General features: G+C 47.7%; 1 protein-coding gene across 1 annotated transcript in view; it reads left to right on the top strand.

Moving 5' to 3' along the window:
- The window catches only part of ppp4r2a (protein phosphatase 4, regulatory subunit 2a), a 92424-nt gene extending 81077 nt beyond the window's left edge, over window positions 1–11347 (top strand). Inside the window, exons 8-9 of the mRNA XM_072472231.1 lie at window positions 1770–2020; window positions 9504–11347. Coding sequence (XP_072328332.1) covers window positions 1770–2020; window positions 9504–9796 — 544 coding nt within the window. The 3' untranslated portion in view covers window positions 9797–11347. The remainder of the gene's footprint in view (window positions 1–1769; window positions 2021–9503) is intronic.
- Window positions 11348–25885: the final 14538 nt, after the last annotated feature.

The following is a 25885-nucleotide window of genomic DNA, read 5'->3' as shown; positions in this document are numbered from 1 at the left end:
TAGTTTCTTCTGTGATGGAGATGGGAATATAGACCTGCTATAACAGCCTCACCAGCAAGAAGTAACTTAATAGACCTAAGGATGTAAGACCATAAAGCTCACTCAACACAGCTCCACTTTAGCAGCAGAGTAATGCATTGTGCGTTACAATGCATAAAATTCCTACGAAAAGACAACAGCACTAGTTTAGTTCTGTTAGAGCCCTAATGTGTGAATAGTAGTGGTATAAACCTACCAGTTGTGGCAACAGATGTATGGGATGGATAAAAGCAAATTATTGTGTATGCTGGAATCAAACAAAAACATAAAATACTGGACAATCTCAGCAGGTCTGACAACATCTGTGGAGAGAGGGAGCCAACGTTTTGAGTCTCGGATGACTTTGTCAAAGCTAGAGATCACTGGAAATAGGGTCAGATTTATATTGTTGTTTGGGGGGGGGGGGGGGGGGGGGGGAGGAAAGAGTGGAGCAGTGGGGCTGAATAGAGGACCAACGATAGGTGGCAATTGACAAAGATGTTGTGGACAAAAAGACAAAGGGAATGAAAATTGTGGTGGTCAAGGCTAAGATGGGTGCTGATAATGGCATATTAAGAGGTTAGAATGTGTTTATGGCCGAGCACAGGTAGGCAGTGTGTCAAAGGACAACGAGGAACAGGGAAAAGATGGCCCACGTGGGGTGGGGGACGGGGGGGTCAATGGGGAGTAAAAAATGGATGGATGAAAAAAATTAAAATAAATTTGATGGAAATAAAAATGGGGTGAAGGAGGAGGAGAGAGTTAACAGTTGAAAGTTATTGAGCTTAAATGTTCAGTCCGGAAGGCTGTAACATGCCTAATAGGAAGATGAGGTGCTGTTCCTCTAGTTTGCGCTGCGCTTCACTGGAACATTGCAACAGGCCAAGGATGGACATAGCAAGACGGTGAGTTGAAATGGCAAGCAAAAGGAAGGCCTGGGTCTTGCTTGCCAGTGGACCAAATGTGTTCTGCAAAGCGGTCACCCAGTCTCTGTTTAGTCTTTCCAATATAGAGTGGCCCCGCATTGGGAGCAGCAAATGCAATACACCAGATTGAAGGAGGTACATGTAAAGTGCTGCCTCACCTAAAAAGTGTGTTTCGACCCTTGGATGACTAGCAGGGAGGAACCTGCATAATACACCATCTGCAATTGCATGGGAAGGTGCTGTGGGAAGATGGTGAGGTGTTGGGGGTGATGGAGGAGTGGACCAGAGTATCCTGGATGGAACAGTCCCTGCAAAATGCTGATGAGGAGTGAGAGAAAGATGTGTTTGGTGGTGGTATCATGCTGGAGTTCACAGAACTGGCAGATAATGATCCTTTGAATACAGAGGCTGGTGGGGTGAAAATTGAGGACAAGGGGGACACTATCCTGGTTGTGGGAGGGAGGGCAGAGGTGAGGGAGATGGGTCAGACATGGCTGAGGGCCCTGTCTACCACAGTGGGTGGGAAACCATGATTAAGGAAGACATGTCAGCAGCACTGATTTGTGAAGTGACATCATCAGAACAGATGAGACGGAGGTGAAGGGACTGGGATGTAGTCCTTACAGGATGTATGGAATATGCTACTGGCCCAAATATGGCAGTAAATCTGTTTTGGGACTTAGTCCCCTCGCTTTTGTAGAGCATGAAGGGAAGGGTCTATGCTATTAAACTTGATTATGTTTCTAAGCCTGTTGACATGTTCAAGCTGTCTTTGATCTGTGTACGAGTTGTTACAGTGACTGCACAATTTATTTTTTTAAACAGTGATTCACCTACATCCCATGGGGAAGACATCCAGAGTAACTGTTCAAAAAATAAACATTTAGAGGACACAATGGAAGCTGAGGCACCTGAGGTAAAACGACTGAAATTTGACACAGAAAATGAGGAGGAAGAGGAGCCTGAACATTCTGAGAGTTCTTCAGAAATGCCTGAAGAAACTGAAAACACAGAAAAGCAGGAAGAAGCCAAAGATGAGAGTGAATGGACTGATCCAGTTGATGCAGATAAACAAGGTACTGAGTCCTTTCCTATAGCTGGCTAGAGTCACCTTTTAATGAGCACGTTTTCTGTATCTTTCTACTGGTAGGCAAGTGACAGTGCAGCTTTGTGGGACAAATAGCTATTTCAATAAAGTACAATATAACCAAGTGAAAACTGGAATTACACCTTTAAATACAGGTTAAACTTCAGGAGATAATTTTGTCTCACTTGGGTTATATATTGAGCTGTAGTTGTACTGATTCTAGTAAGTAGCCAAGTTTAAAATAAAAAATTACACTTTTTAATGTCCCCTTTTTTGTGTACCATTAAAATCTCTACATATCTCTTCATTCACCTGAGGAAGGAGCAGTGCTCCGAAAGCTAGGGTTTGAAACAAACCTGTTGGACTTTAACCTGGTGTTGTAAGACTTCTTACTGTGCTCACCCCAGTCCAAAGCCGGCATCTCCACATCATTAAATCTAAAGCAGCAAAGTTCTCTGCATGTTTGCTTGAACACAATATGAACGTACTGAAATGACGAGCAGAAAAGCCAGCTGGTCCGTTTAGCCTGTCCAACACCATGATGGCGACACCAGCATTGCTAAACAATTCTTCCCACCCTAGCAATCATGTAATTTCTTGGGAGGTCAAAATAATTAAAGAATTCCTTTTTAATCTGGGCTTTTATCTGGTCGTGCACTGCACTCGCAAATGTTAGTCTAAGCAGTACTTGTAGTACAATGGTCTTGTATGCAGATTTGGCACACTTATACTTCTCAATCTGTTGTATTTAATCCAGCTCCCTGGATTCCTGTTTCTTTATGTATCCAACTTTCTTGCTATTGAATGCATAATAATGTTTTATTGTCACAAGTATGAAGTTACTGTGAAAAGCCCCTAGTCGCCACATTCCTGCGCCTGTTCGGGTAAGCCGGTACGGGAATTGAACCCGCGCGGCTGGCCTTGTTCTGCATTACAAACCAGCTGTCTAGCCCACTGAGCTAAACTGACCCTAATATGATTTACTTAACAGCTGCATTGTATTGTTCATCATTGGAGATTGTGAATGTTCTTGTGAAATATTATCTGCTTTTGTTTCAATATCTGAGATCAACAAAGTTTTAAAAAATCTTCTGATATTGTTTTATATGGCTTTGGTTTCCAAGTATCCATTTGATTTGCTATTTCCTTGTGATGTATGCAATATATGACTGGGTTTCTATAAATCTCAGCTGCCTACAGCATAGAAGGAAGCCATTTGGCCCATTGTGCCTGTGCCAGCTCTTTGAAAGAGCGATCCATGGGACTTCCAGTTGCGGCTATGCTGAGCTAAGTCGCATGTTCGGCAGCTCCCGCCAGAAACTGACTTTTGGGCTCTTTTTAGAGGCCCCAGCAGCATTTGTTCGACGGTTCCCAGTGTGGGAAAGTGACAGTACGATTCCCCCGGCACTGTATGGATTGGACCAGGAGTGGAGCGGTGAAAAAAGTAATTCTGGTGCAGCGAGAAGTGCGAGGGAGGAAAGCCAAGATGGCGCGGGTGGAGACCAGGCAGCATGGGCGCAGTGGTCGCAAGAGCAGCAGGAGTTTCTCAGGCGCTGCTTCACTGAATTGAAAGCAGAGTTGATGAAGACTTCGATCGCCAAGCCGGTCGAGACCCAGAAGGCCCAAGGGGCGGCGATCTGGGAGGTGCGGCAGAAGGCCTCGGAGAATGAGGACGAGATATTGGGCCTGGCGGTGAAGGCGCACGAGGCGCTGCATAAGAAATGGCAGGAGAAGTTCGAGGACATGGAGAATCGGTCGAGGAGGAAGAACCTGCGGATTCTGGGTCTCCCGGAGGGAGTGGAGGGGTCGGATGCTGGAGCATATGTGGTCACGATGCTGAACACTTTGATGGGCTCGGGTGCCTTCCCGAGGCCCCTGGAGCTGGGTGGGGCCCACCGAGTCCTGGCGAGGAGGCCCAAGTCTAACGAGCCGCCGCGGGCGGTATTGGTGCGGTTCCACCGCTTGGTGGTCAGGGAGTGTGTCCTAAGATGGGCAAAAAAGGAGCGGAGCAGCAGGTGGGAGAATGCAGAGGTCCGTTTATACCAGGACTGGAGCGCGGAGATGGCTAAGAAGAGGGCCGGGTACAATCGGGCTAAGGCGGTTCTGCATCGGAAGGGGGTGACATTCGGGATGCTGCAGCCGGCGCGACTGAGTGTCACGTTTAAGGACCGGCACCATTATTTTGAGACGCCGAAGGAGGCATGGGCCTTTATTCAGGCCGAAAAGTTGGACACGAACTGAGGGTCGGTTGTGAGGGGAGGTCGCGGGGGGCTACTGTGGTTACTGTGCTTTGGGGGATGTTCTATTCTGTCTTGTTTCCTTGGGTGCTGGGTGGGGTAGGGTGAAATGGTTCGAAGTGGGGGTTTTGTGAGAGTGTTGGCGTCGGTGGTTGGAAGGGCGTGGCCCCGTTGGGAGGGGAGATGGGAGGCCCGGGGTGGGGGAGCTGGGATTAGGCCGCAAAAGGGAGCTGTGCCAGAGGGCGGGGCCAGTTTGATGGAAAGCGCAGGCTTTTTCCCGCGCTAGGGAAGGAAGGGGGCGGGGCTGGGGGGGAAGGGCGTTGTTGGAGAGGAGCGCCCGCTGATGGACAGGAGGGGGCGGGGGGGTGGGGGGGACTACTACACTGGGGGGTCGATGGAGTGGCTGGGGTCAGCAGACTTACGGGAGTGCTATGGGGGGAGCAACGCAGCTAGGGGAGGACCTAGCTGGGGTAGGGGGGAACTGGGTTGCTGCTGCATTGGCCAAAGGGGAGCTGGAGCTCTGAGAGAGAGTCAGGGCGGGGGTCTGCTGTTGCGGGGAATGGAGTGTGGGAGGCGCGGGCACGTGGCTGGCCTAGAAGAGGGGATGGCTAATCGGCCGGGGGGGGGGGGGCCTGATCCGGCTGATAACTTGGAATGTGAGAGGCCTGAACGGGCCGGTCAAGAGGGCCCATGTGTTCGCGCACCTGAAGGGACTGAAGGCAGATGTGGTTATGCTCCAGGAGACTCATTTGCGGGTGGCAGGTCAGGTTAGGCTGCGAAAGGGGTGGGTAGGGCAGGTTTTCCACTCGGGGTTGGACGCAAAGAATTGAGGGGTGGCGATTTTGGTGGGGAAGCGGGTGTCGTTTGAGGCGCTGAACATTGTGGCAGACAATGGAGGTAGGTATGTGATGGTGAGTGGTAAGCTGCAGGGGGTGCGGGTGGTATTAGTGAATGTATATGCCCCGAATTGGGACGATGCCGGATTTATGCGGCGCATGTTGGGCCGGATTCCGGACCTGGAGGCAGGGAACTTGATAATGGGTGGGGGGGGGGGGACTTCAACGCGGTACTGGATCCAGCATTGGACCGCTCCAGGTCCAGGATGGGTAAGAGGCCAGTGGCGACCAAGGTGCTGAGGGGGTTTATGGACCAGATGGGAGGAGTGGACCCATGGAGGTTTGTCAGGCCGGCGGCCATGGTATTTTCTTTTTTTCCCCCACGTCCATAAAGCATACTCCCGGATAGACTTCTTCGTTATGAGCAGGGCACTAATCCCGAGGGTGGAGGACACGGAGTATTCGGCCATAGCCATCTCAGACCATGCCCCGCATTGGGTGGAGCTGGAGCTAGGGGAGGAGAGGAACCAGCGCCCGCTGTGGCACCTGGATTTGGGCTTGCTGGCGGATGAGGAGGTAAGCGGGCAGATCCGGGGGTGCATTGAAAGCTATCTAGAGGCTAACGATAATGGGGAGGTACAGGCAGGGGTGGTCTGGGAGGCGCTGAAGGTGGTGATTAGGGGAGAGCTAATCTCCACCAGGGCCCACAGGGAGAAGAAGGAGAGGAGAGAGAGGGAAAGATTGGTGGGGGAGATTTTAAGGGTGGATAGGAGGTATGCAGAGGTCCCCAAGGAGGGACTACTCAAGGAGCGACAAAGCCTCCAGGCCAAGTTCGACCTGTTCACCACCAAGAAGGCAGAGGTGCAGTGGAGGAAAGCGCAAGGGGCGGTGTATGAGTACGGGGAGAAGGCTAGCCGGATGTTGGCACACCAGCTTCGGGAGGCAGCGAGGGAGATTGGGGAGTTCGGGATAAAGGGGGGAACACGGTGTGGAGTGCGGTGGGAATAAATGGGGTATTTAGAGACTTTTATGAGGGGCTCTATTGGTCTGAGCCCCTGACGGAGGAGGGGGGGGGATGGGTTCGCTTTGTGGATCAACTGAGGTTCCCGAGGGTGGAGGAGGAGCAGGTAGCTGGGCTTGGGCACCGGTAGGGCTGGAGGAGCTGACTAAGGGACTGGGGAGTATGCAGGCGGGGAAGACACTGGGGCCAGGTGGGTTCCCGGTGGAATTTTACCGGACGTACATGGACCTGCTGGGCCCTCTATTAGTGAGGACTTTCAATGAGGCGGGGGCGGGGGGGGACCCCCGACGATGTCCAGGGCATTGATCTCGCTGATCTTGAAGCGGGACAAGGGGGTCATACAGGCCAATTTCTCTCCTCAACGTGGACGCGAAGCTGTTAGTGAAGGTGTTGGCTACCAGAATTGAGGACTGTGTCCCGGGGGTGATTCACGAGGACCAGGCGGGTTTTGTTAAGGGAAGGCAGCTGAATACCAATGTGCGGAGGCTCCTTAATGTAATCATGATGCCTGCAGTGGAGGGGGAAGCGGAGATAGTGGCGGCGATGGACGCGGAGAAGGCCTTAGATAGGGTGGAGTGGGGGTACCTCTGGGAAGTGTTGAGGAGGTTTGGGTTCGGGGAGGGGTTCATTAGTTGGGTTAGGCTACTTTACGAAGCCCCGGTGGAGACTGTGGCCACGAATCGGCGGAGGTCGGAATACTTGCGGCTGTACCGGGGGACGAGGCAGGGGTGCCCCCTATCCCCCTTGCTATTTGCATTGGCAATTGAGCCTTTGGCTTTGGATCTAAGGGAGTCCAGGAACTGGAGGGGGCTGGTCCGGGTGGGGAGGAACACCGGGTATCGTTGTATGCCGATGACCTGTTACTGTACGTGGTGGACCCAGTGGGGGAGATGCCGGAGGTGATGCGAATCCTCAGGGAGTTTGGGGACTTTTCCGGATATAAGCTCAACTTGGGGAAGAGTGAGCTCTTAGTGGTATACCCAGGCGACCAGGGAAGGGGGATAGACGAGCTTCCACTGAAGAGGGCGGAAAGGAGTTTTTGCTACCTAGGGATCAGGTGGCCAGGAGCTGAGGACCCTACACAAGCTCAACTTGACGAGGCTGGTGGAGCAGATGGAGGAGGAGTTTAAAAGGTGGGATATGCTGCCACTCTCCCTGGCGGGAAGGGTACAGTAGGTGCTCCCGAGGTTCCTTTTTATATTCCAGTGCCTCCCCATCCTGATCCCTAAGGCCTTTTTTAAGCGGGTCAGTAGGCGCAGTGGGATTTGAGTGGGCAAAAAAGACCCTTAGGGTGAGTAGGGTGTTCCTGGAGCGGAGTAGGGACAGAGGAGGGTTAGCATTACCTAATCTGTGTGGGTATTACTGGGCTGCCAATGTGGCAATGATACGCAAGTGGGTAATGGAGGGGGCGGCATGGAAGAGGCTGGAGATGGCGTCCTGTGTGGGCACGAGTCTGGGAGCGCTGGTGACAGCACCGCTGCTGCTCCCGCCGACCAGGTACACCACGAGTCCGGTGGTGGCGGCGACTTTGAAAATTTGGGGGCAGTGGAGACGCCACATGGGTGAGGTACAGGCTTCAGTTTGGTCCCTGATCCGCGAGAACCATCGGTTCGCCCCGGGGAGAATGGATGGAGGGTTCCTGAGCTGGCACAGGGCAGGAATTAGATGGATGGGGGACCTGTTTTTAGATGGGACGTTTGCGAGCCTTGGGGCGCTGGAGGAAAAATTTGGGCTCTCTTTCCCCCCCCCCCCCCCCACCCCTGGAAATGCCTTCAGGTACATGCAGGTAAGGGCGTTTGTAAGACGGCAGGTGAGGGAGTTCCCGCTGCTTCCAGCACTCAGGATCTAGGATAGGGTGCTCTCGGGGGTGTGGGGTGGAGAGGGCAGGGTCTCGGCGATCTACCAGGAGATGTAGGAGGAAGAGGAGACCTCAGTGGAGGAGCTAAAGGGTAAATGGGAGGAAGAGCTTGGGGAGGAGATAGACGAGAGTGCATGGACGGATGCCCTGGGTAGGGTTAATTCTACCACCTCTTGCGCCAGGCTTAGCCTGATACAATTTAAGGTTCTTCACAGAGCGCATATGACAGGGGCGATGCTGAGCAGGTTCTTTGGGGTGGAAGACAGGTGTGGGAGGTGCTCGGGGAGCCCAGCAAATCACACTCCATGTTCTGGGCGTGCCCGCCGTTGGATGGGTTCTGGAGGGGTATTGCGAGGACGATGTCTAAGGTGGTGAACACCCGGGTTAAGCCGAGCTGGGGGTTAGCACTATTTGGGGTATCGGACGAGCCGGGAGTGCAGGAGGCGAAAGAGGCCGGTATTATGGCCTTTACGTCTCTGGTAGCCTGGCGGAGGATTCTGCTACAGTGGGAAGATGCGAGGCCCCCAAGCGTGGAAGCCTGGGTCAGCGACATGGCAGGGTTCATTAAATTGGAGAGGGTAAAATTTGCCTTGAGAGGGTCTGTGCAAGGGTTCTTCAGGCGGTGGCAACCGTTCCTAGACTTTCTAGCGGAGCGTTAGGAGGTGGTCGGCAGCAGCAGCAACCCAGAGGGGGGTGGGGGGGCGTGTACTTTGTGTTTTCTACTGTGTTAATTATTGCTTAATGGGGGGTTTGTATATTGGGGGAATTCATGATGTAGTTCTAAGAGGTTTATTTATGTGTTCTTTGTTTTTCTTTTTTCTGTAAGGGGGGGGTTTGTTCAAAAAAAAATGAAAAAATTTGAATAAAAATATTTCTTTAAAAAAAAAGAGAGCGATCCATGAATCAACAGTCCCAAACTTTTCCCCATAGACCTTCAGTTTTTTCAACTATGTATCAAATTCAGTTTTGAAAGTTACAAAATCTAACATCCCTTCCGGCATTGCATTCCTTTCTTCTTGCAATTAAATAGTGTGGGGTAACTTGCCTTTGTCATTTTTGGATTCACAAACTTAAAATCCACCAAAGACGATACATATATATTAACACTCAGACCTTCATTGGTGCCTTTGAATACTTAAGCCACTGAGCAATGCAGGGAATTGATTAGATTCCAGGGTCACCCATTGTGTAAACTCCCAATTCATATTGTATTGATGAAACAAGTGAATCCGTGATTGATCTTGTATATATGCTTCTACTGTTGCATGAATCTTGTGAATTAATTTATTTGGTGTTCCTCTTCCCTTGTGCACACAAGTTTCATATGTCACAAATATATAAACTAATCTATTGGATGGTCTGAAATTAATTCTTAATATATGAAACTTATTGCATATAGATTTGTTTTTCCAATTGCTATGTTCCCCTCATTGGAATGGCTTCAATTTACCTTCTGCAAGTTTGTAGCTGTGCGGTACTGGAGAAAAAATGACATCTGATGAACTTTTGTGTGTTTATAGAGCCTTCAAGCATCCAAGTAAAAGCCATGTTTGAATCTGAGCAAGATAAAGATGAAGTTTCTTCTGACAATGTCAAAACATCGGATGAAAACCAAATGGACCAATCTGAGCCAACCAAGACATTAACTTCTAAGGCAAGTGAAATCAGTGAAAACACTGACGCTGTTAGTAACAGTGTGGACTACAGCGATACAGAAAAAACAGATACACCTCCCGAAACTCCAGAGATGCCTTCTGAGAGCCCAATGGAGAACAGTGCAGATGCCACAGAGGAACCAATGGAACAGGACTAAATGTTGAGATACTCTGCAGTATTTTCCATGAGGTGTTGATTTTACACTGTATAAAGTTTTATGTAATAAAGTGGACCTTTGTTTCCAGGAGAAGGAGGGACAAACCTTCTCCAAGAAATACCTGGAAGAGCTGTATCAGATGAGAACTGTGAACCCAGCTCCTTCAGGTCTCATCTATTGCTCCCGCTTTTTTTGTTTGGTCAAATCAGTGGTTTTGTGTATAGATTTTCTAATTAGAGAAACGTTTTTAAACTGGAAAGTAAAACTATAATTGTCAAGTTGTTTTCCAATTCATTGGACTAGGCCATTTACCATAGTTTTTTGTCTCGTTTTTAAATATCTTCAGCAAAATTTCATTTCCTACATGGTCACTGTTTCAACATTTAATACATTAAGCATTGCTGAAACAACAGGTTAAGACACATTCCAGGAAAGAACCCAAAACAATACATCACTTTCATTTACTTCTGACCCTGTACTCATTAATCAAAAGGGAGTGTGTAGTTCACATTAATGTGAAGCAACAAAGTTTAGGACTTGTTTCAAGATCAGTTTGTTTTGGTTGCAGAATAAATGCTTTTTTTGATTCATTGTTCAAGCAGAAAAAGTTGGGAGGTAATCACTCAATTTATGCTCAGTGGTTAGAACATTGTGAATATTTGAGCAAGTTCCTTTCAGTTAACATTTTAGGTAGCATGCAGACAGCATCGTTACACGTACACCACTGACTGCATTGAAGAGCTACTGCAATTACCTTGTTAATTTAGTCTTGTGCCAGATCTTATGTACTGGTAATGCAATTTTAGGGGGTGCATTGAACCACCATGATTTGTACAAAATTTTGAAGTGGATGAAATATTTTTGAACATGCTACTACATTTTGACAGCCAGTGGTTGTACATTTTTGGAGATGAGAACTCAAAGCACAAATCTTAATCTGTACTTCTGATGTTTTCTGATATCCAACTTGTAAATTCAAAATTTAACCGTTCAGCCACAATTACTGGCTGTCAAAATTTGTTTGTACTTGTTTCTGGCAACTGTACTTTTTGATATTTAGAATTTTTAAATTTCTGTAAGTAGATTTTGTAGATTAATTGTAGATGTAATTGTTCACTGCCTTTGTGAAACGTTATATAATTGTATAATTTGTGTGTAAACTGAATGCTTTGGCTTTCAATACAGTATTCATATAAAGCAATAAATGTTATATCTGGACACAGAGTCTGGAGATACACTCCAGTTCCCTTTGATAAAATTTGCACAGGGTTGCCAGAGGCCATAATGACTGCACGTAACTGACAATCTACAAGATTGACAGTTTTGTCTTTCCTGTGAATGTAGTATTTTGCACTTGTTAAAGTGAATATTCTAAATATATAGTTTTGTGGGATCTTAAATTCACTTTGAGAGAATTAAGAGTCTTCATCCTAACCAGTATGTAAAGTTTTTACAGGATGCCTAAGCGCTGTAACATTGTTTCTCTTCAGTGCTGTGGTTGGGAAGAATATGCATCTTACGTTGCTAATTAAACAATAATTTTCACAAGTTTTTAACAATCTGATCAGCAAAAATGTTTTTGAATCTTAATCTTGTTGTCAATGTCACTGGCAGAACTAGCGGGAAAGGGGATTTTTCTCCTCGAGAGCCAAATTCATGTTTTGTGCACTGCTGTACTTGGGTGTGGGGAGGAAGGCAAATTTCTTGTTTTTGTTCCACCAACGTGACTTGCAACCTAGCTCTTAATCTGTATTTTATATTGTAAGTCCTTATTCCACAGCCTAGTTTTCAATCAGCTGTTTTCTTGTGATCCACTTGAGTAGCAAACCTGGAGTTGGTTGTGTTCTCAGATTGTAAATGCAACAAAAAAAATCTACAGATGATGACTGTGGAAAGGTAGATCATGGTTGAAATTAAGTTTATCACCTTCCTCCACCTGAAAATTTGCCCCTTTGAAGGAAGAAATTTAATTTCCAAAATCAGTAGTGTTGCCCAGAATTGTTTGAAAAGATTTCAAATGAGAATTTTCTTTTAAATTTCTAGAAAAGTTTTAATTAATAACAATAGGTATGGTGCTAATTTAAATCTTAGAATTTTATAGACTCATAGCTGTGCTGAAACACCAAACTATCGACTTAGTCCCATTTCCTGCCTCTTTCCAATCCATTTCTACGTTGTCCCTTTTCAGATTTTTACCTATTTTACAACTTGTTCAATTCTGCTTCTGTGCTGGTTTAATTAATCCATGTTGTCTTTGTGTGACCACTAGATTGTTTTGCAGCTTGGCCACAAAAGTTTATCCTCTTATCATTTTTGGACTGGTTAGTCTATAGTTAGCCAACTTCTCCTTTTTTCTTTATTTGTAAGAATAAACATTTAATGACTAGCTTATAGACAAGCTTATGTTAACTTCAATTTTGTGCTTTTCTTGTTTTTACTTGCACCAATAGACGTTGGAAAAGTTATTCGGACTTTTAATTGAAGTTGTTTATTTGATCTGATCAGGCCAAATTTATTTTGCTTTCAAGATGGTATATTGAAGTATTAGTGAATGTGGAAACATGAAATTTAGGTGAGAGTGTTACTCAAATATTCATGTATTTTGCCTTTGTATTTTGAAATTGAGTTTGCACAGTGACAGTGAAGAGTGATGTGGCATTTGTCTCTCAGATACTTTAATTTACTGTGAGGGGTAGGAGGGAAATGCTTAACTTCAGCATTGTGCGATTGGACCTCCTCACCAATTAGTGCAAAAGATGCATTGCTGAAACTCATCAAGGCTTCTTGGACAGCACCTTCCAAACCGACAACCACTACCATCTCAAAGGACAAGGGCAATACAAAATGGGAACACTCCTGGCCACACACCATCGCAGGGTCAAAGCTCCTGCAACTCCTTCCCGAACAGCAGTCTGGGTGTGCCTACATGGACTGCAGTAGTTCAAGAAGGCAGTTCAGCACCATGTTCTTAAGGGAATTTGGGAATGGGCACAAAATGCTGGCCTAGCCAGCGATGCCCTCATCCATGAATGAATATTTTAAAAGTAGCAAATCATGGCAAGTAGGGTTTGGACCAACAAACAGAAAAATTTGTTCGAGGACATTATTGAAGCAGATTGTGAAGCAATTGGTGTGGCCCAGATCAGACATAATGGATTCTTTTTCTGCACCTCTTGCCTGTCAATCACAACATTAGAGGGGTTGGGAATATTACACCTATTTGTGCCTCAGATATTTCCTCACAAATAATGCTTTGAGTAAATTGAGTAAGCAGTTTCAAATTGGGTATTTTTCTATCAGGGTGGTTAACTACTTAAACCTATCACAAAGGGAGCTCCCCACCCAATTCAGTTACTTTCACTTGCATTGCATTTAGATTGAGATAGCCAATCTCAATTCTTTTGTGTTCAATATTCCTTCCATAGCTTTAGTTTAATAAATTATATTGTTTCCGTAAAAGATTCTGACTGAATTTGAAGTCTTATTTTCCCTCCTGTAACTCCATTATGCAGTTGCATAGAATGCTTTCCTATCACTTTCCCAAAACCTTTTTCTAGCTCCTGTAGGAGTTTTCTATGATCAGGAACTTGTGGGAAGGTGGATTATTATGATGCTAAATCTGATAGTTAAGTAGGATTGTTTATTTTCCAAAGAGATTTTTATAATTTCTTTCTTTCACTCCTGTAAGTTTACACGGGAACAAAAATCATGTTTAAACTTTCATCGTTTTGTTACTATTAAAATTATTCCTAGATTGCATCTCCTGTTGAAGCAAAAGCTCTATTTTGCCTCATGCTTTTCAATTCTCTCCACCAGAGAAATTGACTTATTTTTCAACATTTTCAACCGAAATGTAAGCAAAATTGAATGACATTGACTTCTGAGCATTAAGCTAGAATTAGTCAGTGTTAATGTTATACCACTGGATCTTTTGATGTCATTCTTTTAATGCATTGATATCTTGGACCTCTGCTGGACAGTGCTGGAAATCCAGTTTGCTTCAGGGTAGGGCATTGGCAAAACGGCTGAGGTTCCGAACCTGATTTATTGTTGACTAGAGCTTATCACTGTCAATACTAAACAGTGGGTGACTCGAATGGGTAGAGGCAGGAAAATATCAGTGCTGTCCTGCAATGGAAATACAGAAAGTGATGTGAATATTCACCACCTTCTGAGGATAGAAATGACAAAGGGTGCACACCTATAATGTTGAATTAGTCTTTCTCCACAGGTGCCATCTGACATGAGTGTTATAGCATTTTCTGTTCTTGTTTGATTTCCAATAGCTGTTAGTGAACCAGTTCACAGGGTGGTGTGTATCTGTTGGAGGTGGGGCCTGGGTTCTAGTATTATTCAGGTAATGCTAGGGTAGCAGATAGGTCATCTTGATCTAAATTCCTTATAGTAATTACATACTTGGAGTTTCATATTTGTGATACCTTCAGCTGTATGAGTCTTATTCCGGAAATCGGGGGAGAGAAACATCAGATGTTAACTTTTTTCAATTATACTGTTTAAATCATTTGACACATTTTTTTGACTTAAATGGTGTTTGGTATGAGTTACTCACGGGAATCTGATGTTTATGTTGCGGGAGAGTTCAGCTTGAAGATTTTCATTGCAAAGATGAAACGGTACAACTATGAGGCAGTTTAGTTCTAATATGGTAGATGACCATCTGTTCAGGTGCTGGTTGCTGCTTCCTTAACAATGGGAAAATATTCCTGGAAAGTGCTACACTGGACAACGCCATGGGAAATAAAGGATTTTTTTTCTCCCAAAAGAGAAGGGTTTTAAGTAAGAAATAGGAAAGAAACTTTTCACTAGAATTATTATAAGGGGTGAAAAGTTAAACTGATGGAGGAAGGCTTGAAAGATTGATTTCTTCACTGGAATTGAAGACTCAACATTAAGGAGGATTTTCATAAATTCAGATGGTTGCTACATTATGACAAAAACAGACAAACATGCTAGAAGTACTCCGATCTGGCTGGATCTGAGTACAAATGTAAAAGGAACCTTCGAAGAATTTTTATAATGTGAGTATTGCTGAAAAATGAGATGCTGCTGAAGCTTTTTGCCTGATATCAGGGCAGATGCAAGAATGCCAAATTTCAAAGGAATCGGGTAATACTGCATGAGAAATGGGTACTGATTGGTTAAGGTATCATGGAGAATGCATCAGGGACCAAGTGTCCCCCACATTTGTTTAAGCAACAGAGACAACAGCAGGACATGTTCCTGCTGCCTGTAGAGGACCCTATGAAAATATGTAGCTTCTGGCAAGTGTGAGTGAGTCACATTGATAGCCTGACATGACCTTGAAGGGCAGCACGGTAGCATTGTGGATAGCACAATTGCTTCACAGCTCCAAGGTCCCAGGTTCGATTCCGGCTTGGGTCACTGTCTGTGCGGAGTCTGCACATCCTCCCCGTGTGCGTGGGTTTCCTCCGGGTGCCTCCCACAGTCCAAAGATGTGCAGGTTAGGTGGATTGGCCATTCTAAATTGCCCTTAGTGTCCAAAATTGCCCTTAGTGTTGGGTGGGGTTACTGGGTTATGGGGATAGGGTGGAGGTGTGGATCTTGGGTAGGGTGCTCTTTTCAAGAGCCGGTGCAGACTCGATGGGCTGAATGGCCTCCTTCTGCACTGTAAATTCTATGAAATCTATGCTTGTAATTCTTATCATGCTTGGGTTGTTCAGCAAGTGCTGTTGAATCGCGGAATCACATCTAAAGTTGGACATTGTTCTGAGTTTTGCAACCACAGGTTGGTTGAGTACAGTCCGTGCTCTGCCTGTTCCTTGTCGATTCCTTGATTCGACAGCTCATGCCGAGGAACCCAGTGTGTGCTAAGAATTACACACAACCAATTTAAGATTATCAGTTTGGCTTGTGCTTGCTATAATATATCCTCCTCCAGAAACATCCAGGCATTGTGCCTTTTTTGAATTAAACAAATGCATGGAAGACCATAGTTCCCTGGTGCATCCTTCATTGTAACCCTAATCAGCACCCTTTTTACACCCAGCATAAATTGTTGTTCCCGTTGAAATTTGGCATTCTTGCATCTGTCCTGCTGAACACAAGGCAAAAATCATTGACAACATATCTCAATAATGCGTAAGTTCTGTATTACCAAGTGACTATTTTTACAAGTGCGATTGGACATGAATTATAATGTCTGGCTATTATGAAATGAAATGAAAATTGCTTATTGTCACAAGTAGGCTTCAAATGAAGTTACTGTGAAAAGCCACTAGTCGCCACATTCCGGCGCCTGTTCGGGGAGAATTGAGGCCATGGTATCTAAAAGACAATTGGTTACATGTTTGAAAAGGAAGGATATAAAAGGAATAGGAGAAAATAGCACAATTGCAATTGACTGACAAACCTTTAAATTTCTGTGAACCATAAACAGCTTTTATAATGTTGTCTAAGATATTTTTAAACCACTCACCTCTGCAATATATTGCTTCAGCAAATTTGCTGTCAATAAGCAAAGCATAATGACATGGAAATTAAGGTTGAGATCCTTTTTCCCGTCCTTCTCAAGAGCCTAAAGTCCCTCCACTGCAGCATGTAGCTAATACTTTATTCCATAGCTCTGTGTGCGACCATTCCATATATCTTGATAAAATTCTATGTTGATCTTTTAATAGTTCAAACTTGCAACAGATTCTCTTACAATTTAATATATCTGGATTTATCGTTTAAAATAAACACATCTCTTCGGAATTCACATGCAAAGTCAAAGACTCCCCGGCCCTTTACATTGTTTCTTCAGCACTGCCACCTGCAAGAAAGACTTCAAGGTTCTTTCCGCATCTCACCATTATCCCATCCAATGGTCAATGTATTATTTAACCAAAATTCTGGTTTAATCGTCCTTTTCCTTTAGTTTGTATTGGTTATTTTGGTTGTTTAGTTTATATTCTACACCATATTGACTACCGCAGTTCAAGAAGGCAGCTCATACCACAATGACAATTAGTGATAGCCTAGGCAGCGGTGCCCATACCCCGTGCTAGAACATTAATAAACTCAGCTGGGCTTTGTTTGCTCCTCTGCAGTAGTTGGGCATTCTGCCACAGAGACTCCCCAGTCTCTTCTAAGATCATACTTTGTTATTTCAACACAATTCATGGGACCACATCTATTGAGCGCTTCATCTTTCCTCTATATAGTTCCGAGATCATTTTAAATGCAGTTTTACCCAAGTTCTTAGCTTGTGTAAGTCAGTGAATCATTTCTGAGTTGTCTCCTTTGATTCCATTGTCAAATTTGACTGATTTGCATTCAGAAACTCAAAAGTTAATCACCAACATAAAGTCAAATACAAATGAGGTAAATGTTGCACCTGGGAGAACCCTACACCCATGTCCTCCCATCGCCTCCCCAGGAAACACCTCTGGCAAATACCTGTTATCTACCCTTCAGCACCTAGATTTACCCTGAATCACCACAGTTTAACTAAGACTTTTGCACCAAGGTTTAAATGTGAGACAACATTCCAAATGGCGATGAGCCATACCAAGGGACAAAGCCTGATCTAAAATCATCTTAATGTTGAATCTCATTCTGAAACACATCAGTAAAGGTATGATATGTCACAGCATGAGGAGCCAAAAGTGTTGAGCCAACAGTTGACTGCATTAATATCAATAATATCTTTCATTTACCTAATGCATTTCAAATTGCCCCAAGGCGCTTGACAGGAACGTTATCCAACCACATTTCGCAGTCATTAGCAGACCACCAAGGTCTGGCCAAAAGTGCAAGGCATGGCAGCGTTAGGGAGGGAATTCCAGATTTTAAAGCTCTACAACTCGCTGCGCATTTGCCAATGGTGCAGACAGCGGAAAGCTACAGAGCTAGGGAGGGGTGAGAACATGGAAGGATTTAAAACAAGGTTGAGATTTTAAAATAAAAACAAACTGCTGGATGAACGCAGCAGGTCACCCAGAATCTGTGGGGAGAGAAACAGAGTTAACATTTCAACAACGAATGATTCGCAATTGTAAAATTCTGTTGCTTCAGGGGGGGCCATAGTAGGTCAGCGAGCGTGGGGGATGATGTGTGATTGAGATTTGGCGGGAGTTAGGATCCAGGCAGGAGAGTTTTTAGATTAAGTTAAGTTTATGGGAATTATTAAAATTCCTTGATTGAATGATATACTGCCCTGTATTTTATTTATTTTTTTCCCAATTAAGGGGCAATTTAGCATAGCCAATCCATCTACCCTGCACATCTTTGGGTTGGGGGGTGCGACCCACACAGACATGAGGCGAATGTGCAAACTCCACACGGACAGCGATCTGGGATCAAACCTGGGTCCTTAGCGGTGTGAAGCAGCAGTGCTAACCACTGTGCCACCATGCCACCCCTACTGCCCTGTGTTCGTATGCTAATTATTAAATCTGCTGAAATTAACACGATGAGGCACTTGGGTAATGCTGTAACATTTCTCGGGTAAAAACAACGTACCCCCTTTTAAAAATATTTTATTTTGCCAGGTACTGCTTGAATTCATTTGCATGGCCCTGTCCGCATGGTCACTTCAACCTGTCTGAACCCGTTCAGCAAGATTCAGTTTCTGCCTGACATTTTGAAGGAAACATTGATTCCAGATCATTTTAAAGTACTTCAAATAATTTCACTAGCAAATGATTTTTCATAGAAAAATCGTCAGCTCATGGGCAGATTTGTCAAAGGCAGGATTAATATTTCGAAACACTAATTGAGATAAATGTTTTATGACTTTGGATTCTGTGTTTAGAAATGTTCTCGCCATTTAGATTTAATTTCCTTACATTTCTTTGTCTTTCAATTAAAAAAGCATTAATATACATTATATGTGCAACTGTCACTGCACCCCTAAAGGTTGGCGAAACACAAAGATTAAGGGTAGGATTTTCCATTTGAGAGAATAAGTGCTGACGTCGGGACTGAATGGTGGGTGTTCCATGGTGTTGATGGTGGCGCCAGTCCCAGAGCAATGCAGGACATGCTGATGAGACAGCACTCACGACACATTGTACTAGTGCAATTTCAACTGCCTCTGGTGGCCCATTCACTGCAGTCGGGATTGGCACTGGAGAGCCTGACAAGCTGGAGCTGCATATAAGCACTCTCTCCTATCCCCTACACACTCATGCCACCCTGGAGAGTGGCCCCAGGGTTTACGGAGGCAGAGCTCGAGATAGTGCTGGATGCCTTGGAGGAGAGGTAGGGTATCCTGTTCCCAGGGTGGGAAGGAGGCTGCCAACTGCCGATGTCACCCGTGCCTGGGTGCAATGGTAGAGGCCGTGAGTGCGTGGGCCTCACAATGAGGATTGGACAGCAGTGCCAAAAGAAGCTGTTCAACCTCTGGGTGGCCCAGGTGAGTCACCACCTCCATGCCCCTGGCACCACCCCCTTCCCACACACCTCCACCCCTAATCCAACCCCCCACCCGCCCCCACCAGGTGGACTGTAGGCAGTGCTGGACGAGGATGGGCAACTCCCCAGGCCTGACATGGTGAGTCACCACCTCCATGCCTCTGGCACCACTCTCCACACACCTCCACCCCTAATCTCCCCCCCCCCCCCCCCCCCCCAGAGGACAACCGCACCCCACCCCTGTACCACATACCAACACCCGTACCACCTACCATGGCTGGGTGTCCTGCACACACAGGCCACCATCTGCGGATCCCCTGCACTGCCCGCATCCAAGCGTCTCACACTACATTATCTGTCCCCCACAGGCGAAGGCGGCCCACAACTTCAGGGAGAGAGAAAAGACCGGAGAGGGCCTGCTGGACCTGCAGCCCCTCACTGTCGTGAAGCAGAGGGCATTGAACCTGGTCGGCGGGGTGGGAGAGTGGGCAGTCGCAGGGACGGAGGTCGGCATGGGACAACCAAGTGAACCCCCAATGCGTTGTGATGTCACTATGGCACATGGGTCACCCCACCCCCCACACCATGTGCCTTGTATTGTGTCTTGCAGGGTCACCAGATGATAAGGAAATGGTTGGTGGCCCCCATCCCCAGCCGCAACCCTGTGATTCATCAACCGATGAGGCAGGACTGTCCAGGGTCCCACGTCCCCAGCCATTACCTTGTGGCATCTCGGAGCACATGTCCGGGGACAACACCGACTTATTATAATAATCTTTATCGTCAGAAGTGGGCTTACATTAACACTGCAATGAAGTTACTGTGAAATGCCCCTAGTCGGCACATTCCGGCGCCTGTTCGGGTACACTGAGGGAGAATTCAGAATGTCCAAATTACCTAACCCGTCACTGCTGTCACCGGCACCCTCCACTACCCCAGAGATACCTCAGTGAAGAGGCTCCTGGGTGCTTTCTGATGCACACCACGTATCTGCAGCGGTCCATCCAGGTGGAGGTGGGGGTAGGGCAGCCCGACCACAAAGACTAGCTGCCATCCAGAAAGGTCTAGCACTTCTGGAAAGGGCAGTCCCATAAATGTTGGACATGCAGGCGCAGAGCTGGGGACTACATGAGTGGATATCAGCAACCATCCAGCGCCTGCAGAACCAGTTGGAAGATGCAACTGCCTGCAGGGGCAGCAGGCAGCGCCAACCATCCATACAACCCAGGCCAATACCACATAGGTGGCATCCGTGGTGGAGGCCTTGGGTGCAAAGGTATCAGCGATGGGTCAGGATGTCCAAGGCCTGGGGCATGGTGTGCGGGTAGTGGATGAGGCATAGGACAGTGTGGCCATGTCACAGGCAGCTATGTATCAAGGCCACATGGACAATGCTATGGTGCACCAGAACATGGCCCTGGGCCATGTGGGGGGAAGAGTGGGGATGGGAGGCCAGAGTTGGAGGACGGCACAGGCCAGGGCCTGCAGGTCAGTCGAGGTAGCTCCAGTGGCTGGGGCCTGGGCCATTGATGTGGTAGGATCTACCCGGTGCGTGATCCACAACCCCCGCCCCGGGCCCCAGCCCCACCTCCTCCCCTGCAGAAGGAAGGACTGTAGGCTTGTGTGATGGAATAGCTAGCACGCATGCAGGGATCACCTAGGCAGACAGTGGTATGTGATGTTCCAGAGCACCAGATCTCACCGTGGAGCAGGTCGGCATCAAGCTCTGTCGCACGGACCCGGCCCGTTGATGCTGCCAACCCAGTACCAACACCCTATGGCGCATCTGGTAGGAAGCTCGGAGTGGGTGAGGGGATGTCCGTTGGGGAGGGTGTCTTGTGGGGTGGGACAGTTGAGCGAATGGTAACCAGGACCCCAGATGGTGAACCTGGAGACGATCAAGTTGTCCTGTGCACGGCGACCTTAGCGCACATGTTGTGCAGCCTCCTATGCCTTCCTGGGCCCCATGGCCTGCCCAACCTGGTCCTCCTCATCGGACGAGGCATGCCGTTCCTCCACCACCTTCTACATGTTGGGCAATGTTGTGGAGGACGCAACAGACCACCATGATGTGGGAGATCGTCCGAGAGCTATACAGGAGGGCCTCTCCAGAGCGGTCCAGACATCTGAACCGCGCCTTCATGCCGATATGCACCACTCAATGACGCACATGGTTGTTACATGACCGTTGTTACAGCCGAACTCCGCGATGGTCTGAGGCCTCCAGATAAACGTCATCCGACACGACCACACCAGATAACTCCGGTCACCGGAGAGCCAACCCCTCAGCCGGGGGAGCGCCTTGAAGGTGTCGGGAACCGTCGACTGCGCCAGGATAAAGGTGTCGTGCACACTGCCTGGGTGCAGGTGTGCATGATGTACAGTCGGTAGTCACACACCAGGTACACATTGAGGGAGTGGAATCTCTTTCAATTGATGAAGGGCACCCCCTCATGCGGCAGTGCCTGTAGGGGGACATGCATCCCATCGATCACCCCCTGAACCTGGGGCATGCCTTCAATGGCAGCGAATCCCACTGCCCGGGCAACCTGGTGGGCTCGGGCCATGTCAAAGGTAATGTATTGTGCTGCCCTGGTACACAGGACATCCATTATGGTGCAGGTCCACCTGTGTACAGAGGTCAGTGAGATGTCAGATATGTCCCCATTCGGCACCTAGAAGGACCCCGTTGCATAAAAGTGGCATAAAAGTTCAGAGCAACCATCACCTTGACGGCCACCTGGTGCAACCATCCTCCCCCATACCTCTACGGTCCCAGATGCGCCATGATCTGGCACAATCTCCCTGCTCAGTTGTCGGCGGCACACCGAGTCCGGCAGCTCCTTGTATGACAGACACTGCCGGTATACACGAGGCCTGATGTGATGACTCCTTCCCACCTCTTCCTCGGCCTGTTGAATGCACTGAGGAGTGCCAACACCTGGTGGGCAGCTGGCTGCGCTCGCCACACATGACCAGTTGATGGGTCGGCTGGAGTCTGGGAGTTCTGAGGGAGGTGACCTGGGGGGGGCACCCATATAGCTGGTGGCGTTCTGCACATTTACGGGTCATGGTGGGCAGACAGTGGAGTTTGCAGCCAGATGGCTGCCTTGCAGACCACGGCAATTGTGATCTGTGCCCAGCCTCCCCGGTCCTGGGAAGACGACCTGAGCCCATGGCCCATTGGCTGACAAACCCCCCACTACTGCCCCCAGCCCCGGCAGATGCATCCCAGCCAAAGGCACAACTGGCAGCCCAGGCTTTGGAAATTTTTCTCACCTCCTCTCTTTCCCTCAGCAGCCACTGCGCCTGGTTCCCGGTTTTAAATACCACAAGCGAACTGCGCTGGTGTCACTTCCGCCTGGCAGAGGCGGAGTATTGCGGGAGGCTGGAGACTACTGGGTCCGGCCTGTTAATCATAGATTCATAGAATTTATAGTGCAGAAGGATACCATTCGGCCCACTGAGTTTGCACCGGCTCTTGGAAAGAGCACCCTACTTAAGCCCATGTCTCCACCCGATCCCAGTAACCCCACCTAACCTTTTGGATCTTAAGCATGGCCAATCCATCTAACCTGCACATCTTTGAAACCGGAGCACCTGGAGGAAACCCACGCAGACATGGGGAGAAAGTGCAAACTCCACACAGAGAGTCACCCAAGGCTGGAATTGAACCTAGGACCCTGGCACCGTGAGACAGCAGTGCTAACCACTGTGCCGCCCCATTGCTGTTTACCCCACCCGCTGCTCCCCCCCAGCCCTACTAACGGCCGTTACTGTATGCTTTGCATGTCCATGACGGCGCGGGGCATAGAATGCATCCACGCTGCCATCAAGATACCAGAGTATGGCGCTCTGATGGGGCGCCCGGCGCAACCTCGATTTTTGACTGACGCCCGATTCTCTGCCCAATCACAATTCTCGATTCTGGCACCGCTGGATGGAGAATCCAGCCCTAAACTACTAAAATCAGCCACATTGTCGTTCCCAGACACAATTATTATGCCTCTCTAAAGCAGCTGAGTTTATTTTTGCACTTAAAGCATCTTTTTCTCAGTGTCACAGCGTGTCATTGATAATGAAATACTCCAAGGTGACAGCTACATTGGGCATAGCAATGAGATAAATGGCCATATGGTAGTGGCATAAACTGACAAGTTCCCACTCACAGATTTCAATAGTGCCAGCGATCATTTACATCATCAGTAGGCACACAGGGCCAAAGATAGAGCCTCTGAAAATGCAGCATTCCCATGGGTATCACCCACCTGTTAACCTGTACGGAAATGCATAGAACTGTACACAGACAAAAGGTGCAATAAATATTTCTAATCCTGGACCCGCTGCCGCCAAGTAAATGAGAGCAGAATTAATTTGGTTTTCCCCCTTGTCCATATTAAAGCGCAGTACATAAATCTGGAATTGGTTGCACCAAGGATGGCAGAAATAAATTTGGATCCTCCATGTAATCATATAATTTACAATGCTAAGATCAAAATGGAAATATTCAAAGCAAAAGCATCTTATGAGTATGCAGAATAACTTTAAGTTGTTTTGAGGCCACAGATCATACCCCTGATGTATGCAATATCCTGTGAGTTACAGTATGATGGATTACCTCTATTGAAATCTTTCACCACAGAACATGACAACAATTTATGTGATTAATATTTGGTTGAGCCTGGCATTGCATAAAAATCGCAGCGCATTTAATTTTAAAATCGCCAGAAAGAATTCCCTTCTATTCGACAACAACTTGCTTTCGATGTCGAGAAGTGCTCAAGTCACTTCAGATGCATAGTGAGAAATGAATAGGTATCGAGCACTTGGGATGTCACCTGAAGTTTGGTCAGAGATGAGCTTTAGGGAAGATCTTTAAAAAAGAGAGATGAAGTGAGGACAGGAGCCTAAAGAATTCCAGAGTGTGGGAATGAAGGCATGATCTGAAAGAAGGATGAATGAAGACTTCTGGTGGCGGCCATGGAGTGAGCTCAAGGCAAATTTCTTTGGTCTTTTCCCCACCCGAAGGGTGAAGCATTTGAGAGGAAGAGGTGCAGGAGTGTCTGGGGTAGGTTTTACTTCTCTGGTGTGGCTAGCGGATGGATCCAAGGACTAGGAGTGGGGTAATAAGGAAAGAGCTGCTGCAGCAGGAGAGTCTTTGTGGTGCGCCACAGGATAAGACGGCGGAGGGCAAAGGGGCTGCTCTGCCTGCCCAGTGTCGACGGAGATGTTCATAGAGTTCCTCAATGAAAAGTTTTGTCTGCAGAGGGAAGAGGCCCTGGAAGACCTAGTCAAGGTGGTGGAACTGATTAATTCGGGGATAGAGACGGTGGAGCAGAGGCTGGAGTCCCAGGGCCGGGCGATCCAAAAAGTGGAGGAGGAAGTGGGGGAGCACGAGGAGCAGTTGGCCTCGTCGGTGGCTGAGATGGGATTGATGCGGGAGACCGAAAAATAGGCTGAAGGAGAAGGTGGAGGATCTGGAGAATCACTCCAGAAGGCAAAACCTCAAGGTGGTTGGGATGTCTGAAGGCATCAAAGGTGCAGAGGCCAGCGTGTATGTGGCTAAGATGCTGGAGAAATTGATGGGGGAGGGAGCCTTTGACCGGCCTCAGGAGGTCAACCAAGTGCACAGGGCGCTGATGAGGAGGCTGGAGGCAGGCAAGCTGCCAAGGACGATGGTGGAACGGTTGCACCGCTTTCTGGAGAACGAGAAGATTCTTTGATTAGCGAGGCAGACCAGGAAGTGCACGTGGGATGGGAACAAACTGCGGGTGTACCAAGACCTGGGAGCAGATCTGGCGAAGAGGAGGGCTGGGTTTAACCTGGTCAAGTCTGCCCTCTTTAAAAAGGGGGTGAAGTTTGGAGTATTGTACCCGGCCTGCCTGTGGGTGACTTTCCAGAAGCGAAAGTATTATTTCGGCACGCCAGAGGAGGCAATGGAGTCTGTGAGGGACAATGGACTGGGAGGAGTGTGAGGCACTGAGCTTTGGAGGAGTTTGTGTGGTCTTTAAAGTTTTGGATGGTGCATTGTTTGGAGGGCATGATTTTTACATGGGGGAACAACAATGAAATCTTTTGTTACTCTTTAGTGGTGTGCTGTGCGGTTTCGGGGGAGGGGGAGGTCGGGAGGTTGGAGGCCTTGGGCGGTGGCCAGCATGCTAGCTGGGCATGAAATGGGGGTTTGCCAGGATGCAGGCATGGGGGAGGGGGGGTGTCAATGGGGTCTGTTGTCTGTTTGAGGGTGGGGGGGTGGAGGGTTGCTGACCAGGTGGGGTTGGTGTGGCACAGTTGGAACAGGATCGATGATGGCCGACATCCGGGAGTGGGCCTGGACGGTCGCGTGACACGGGCCAAGGGCTGACACAAGGGATATGGCTGATCGGTAGGTGGGGGGGGGGGGGGGGTTTGGGTGCCACCCGACCAGGCTGGTCACATGGACCGTGAGAGGGCTGAATGTGACAGTCAAACCCTTGAGGAGTCTGAAGGTGGACATGGCCTTTATTCAGGAGACGCACTTAAAGATGGGGGACCAGGCAGGGTTGAGGAAGGAATGGATGGGGCAGGTATTTTATTCAGGGCTTGATATGAAGACAAGAAGGTTGGCGGTGCTGGTGAATAATCGTGTGGCGTTCGAGGTGGGGAACATTGTGGCCGATTCGGAGGGAGGTATGTGATGGTTAGTGGATGGTTGGTGGAGATGGCAGAGGTTCT

This window comes from Scyliorhinus torazame, chromosome 13, assembly GCF_047496885.1.
Source record: "Scyliorhinus torazame isolate Kashiwa2021f chromosome 13, sScyTor2.1, whole genome shotgun sequence".
NCBI classification, from domain to species: Eukaryota; Metazoa; Chordata; class Chondrichthyes; order Carcharhiniformes; family Scyliorhinidae; genus Scyliorhinus; species Scyliorhinus torazame.
The sequence above is the reverse complement of the archived record's forward strand: the minus strand, read 5'-3'. Positions and strand labels throughout refer to the sequence as shown.